Here is a 2,530-nt window from a genome sequence, read left to right as displayed (position 1 = left end):
AAGCCTTTGAGATTGGAGAGAAGATGAAGAGCTTAAATCTTCTCACTCTTTGCTCTCTTTATCTCTCATTCTCCCTTGTCTTCAACTTTGTAGCTCCGACCATATTGTTTCAGGTGAGTAGTTTTCAACATGCATGTCTGATTACATGGTTTATTGTTAATTGTGAATTCCTAGTTTACCTTTTTTGTGAAATCTAATGCACGCCTTTCATATTTGGTTCACAACATTGATTTCTTATGGCTTAAACTGTTAGTAAAGTAAGCAAAAGTTGATATATTGTACACCTTGAAATAAAACTAACAAAATTTCACATATTTGTATATTTGATTTCTCATAGACATATGAAAATTACGATAAAAGTATGCATTTGCTTTGATGATCACATAATTATGAAATAGGAAAATGGATGGATCGAAAGAAGTATTTAGTTAGTTAACACGTTCTAGTATATATATATGGACTTGTTTTAACTTTTCTACAAAGAATGATGCTGAATTAGGAATCATATTGGTTTCAAAGAAAACATGACCAACCTCACTACATTATTGTAAACTAAAATTCTATTTGACTTTCGTGTCTCAAACATTTGCTTATATCATCTACATGATTAGGGTTTCAATTGGGAATCATGCAACAAACCAGGAGGATTGTATAATTCACTGAAAAACTCAATCGATGATTTGGCTAGAGCAGGGGTTACACATGTTTGGCTTCCTCCACCAACTCATTCGGTTTCTCCTCAAGGTATACAAATACCTTTCTGGGATAACACTCTTATTAATTACACCAATGATAAATGATAATACTTAGCTAGGTTGTGTTTATAAAGTGTTTGATTTTTGTTATAGGATATCTTCCTGGAAGATTGTATGATCTTGATGCATCTAGATATGGCAACGGGGCTGATTTAAAGAGCTTGATTAACGCCTTCCACCAAAAAGGAATCAAATGTGTTGCGGATATAGTGATAAATCATAGATGCGCAGATAAGCAAGATGGTAGAGGAATCTATTGTATATTTGAAGGTGGAACTCCAGACGATCGCCTAGATTGGGGGCCATGGGCTATTTGCAGGGATGACACTCAATACTCTGACGGTAGTGGAAATCTAGACACTGGAGCTAGTTATGGTGTCGCACCCGATATAGACCATCTAAATCCAAGGGTACAAAGAGAACTAGTTGATTGGATGAATTGGCTGAAGACGGAAATTGGTTTTGACGGGTGGAGATTTGATTTTGTCAAGGGATATGCTCCCAGCATTACTAAAATTTACATGGAAAAGACTAGGCCTGATTTTGCAGTTGGAGAGCTTTGGGATTCCATTAATTATGATCCAGACGGTAAGCCAGACTACAATCAAGACGGACCTCGAAATGAACTAGCTGGATGGGTACAAGCTGCAGGTGGTGGTGTTATTGCTGCATTTGATTTCACCACCAAAGGTGTTCTTCAAGCTGCCGTGCAAGGAGAGTGGTGGAGAATGAAAGATTCTAGTGGTAGGCCTAGTGGGTTAATAGGAATTATGCCTAAAAATGCTGTCACTTTTATTGATAATCATGACACTGGTTCCACACAAAGGTTATGGCCTTTTCCTGCAGACAAAGTAATGCAAGGATATGCTTATATTCTTACACACCCAGGAATTCCATCAATAGTAAGTATTTCTTACTCTCCATGTTTTATCATTCATTCTAGGTTAATTAATAGTGACATATATAGTAGTTTTAACAAAAACATGAACACTAAGTTTTAATGTGATTTATTCTATCTTAATCATCTTGCAGTTCTATGACCATTTTCTTGAATGGGGACTCAAGGAAGAGCTCGTCAAATTGACTTCGATTAGGCTAAGAAATGGGATAAGTGAATCAAGCAATGTGAATATAATGGCCTCTGATGCAGATTTATATGTGGCAATGATTGATGGAAAAGTTATTGTTAAGCTTGGACCAAGATACAATCTTGGAAATCTTATTCCTTCGAATTTCAAAGCTTCTACTTTTGGAAAAGATTATTGTGTTTGGGAGAAGCAAGGTTAAGACAAGCATATGCACTATATATGTTGAGATAGATACGAGAGATGTCAATTGTTTCTTCTTCGAAGCTCCTGCTTCCTTATTGTTGTATGCTACTTTGTTGTAGTAGACTAGTAGTCTTGCTCTTTGTTATCCCTTTTGTATTACAAATGAGCGTGGTATAATAATAATAAGAATGATTCTTCCCATCCTTGATAATTACTACATTTTCTTTTTATAGTTGTTTGTTAGTAATCACTACAAAGCCATATAATCCGTTTATAATCCGTTTTTATAGTATTTAGCAACTTTTCTCTATCAAATATCTTTTTCACATGGTTTATAATCCGTTTATCTTATACATGTCTCTACTTTTTTTCATTTCCTGAATATGTGTGTCCAAGGGGTACGTAATGATAATCTAAGAACAGGTCAACGAGGTATTACCCATTAAAGCATTTATGAGAATTGTAGAAAACTTGGTATTCTTGACATGTTGTGAAAAAATATAG

General features: G+C 35.1%; 1 protein-coding gene across 1 annotated transcript; it reads left to right on the top strand.

Annotated features, from left to right (window-relative positions):
* Nucleotides 1-6: 6 nt before the first annotated feature.
* On the top strand, nt 7-2,240 carry LOC104903864 (alpha-amylase). Its single transcript, XM_010691989.4, has 4 exons — nt 7-113; nt 612-744; nt 849-1,657; nt 1,788-2,240. Exons 1-4 carry the CDS (start codon nt 24-26, stop codon nt 2,040-2,042), a joined length of 1,287 nt encoding a protein of 428 aa, XP_010690291.1. The 5' UTR covers nt 7-23; the 3' UTR covers nt 2,043-2,240.
* Nucleotides 2,241-2,530: the final 290 nt, after the last annotated feature.

Source organism: Beta vulgaris, chromosome 9 (assembly GCF_026745355.1).
Source record: "Beta vulgaris subsp. vulgaris cultivar EL10 chromosome 9, EL10.2, whole genome shotgun sequence".
Classification (NCBI taxonomy): domain Eukaryota; kingdom Viridiplantae; phylum Streptophyta; class Magnoliopsida; order Caryophyllales; family Amaranthaceae; genus Beta; species Beta vulgaris.
The sequence above is the reverse complement of the archived record's forward strand: the minus strand, read 5'-3'. Positions and strand labels throughout refer to the sequence as shown.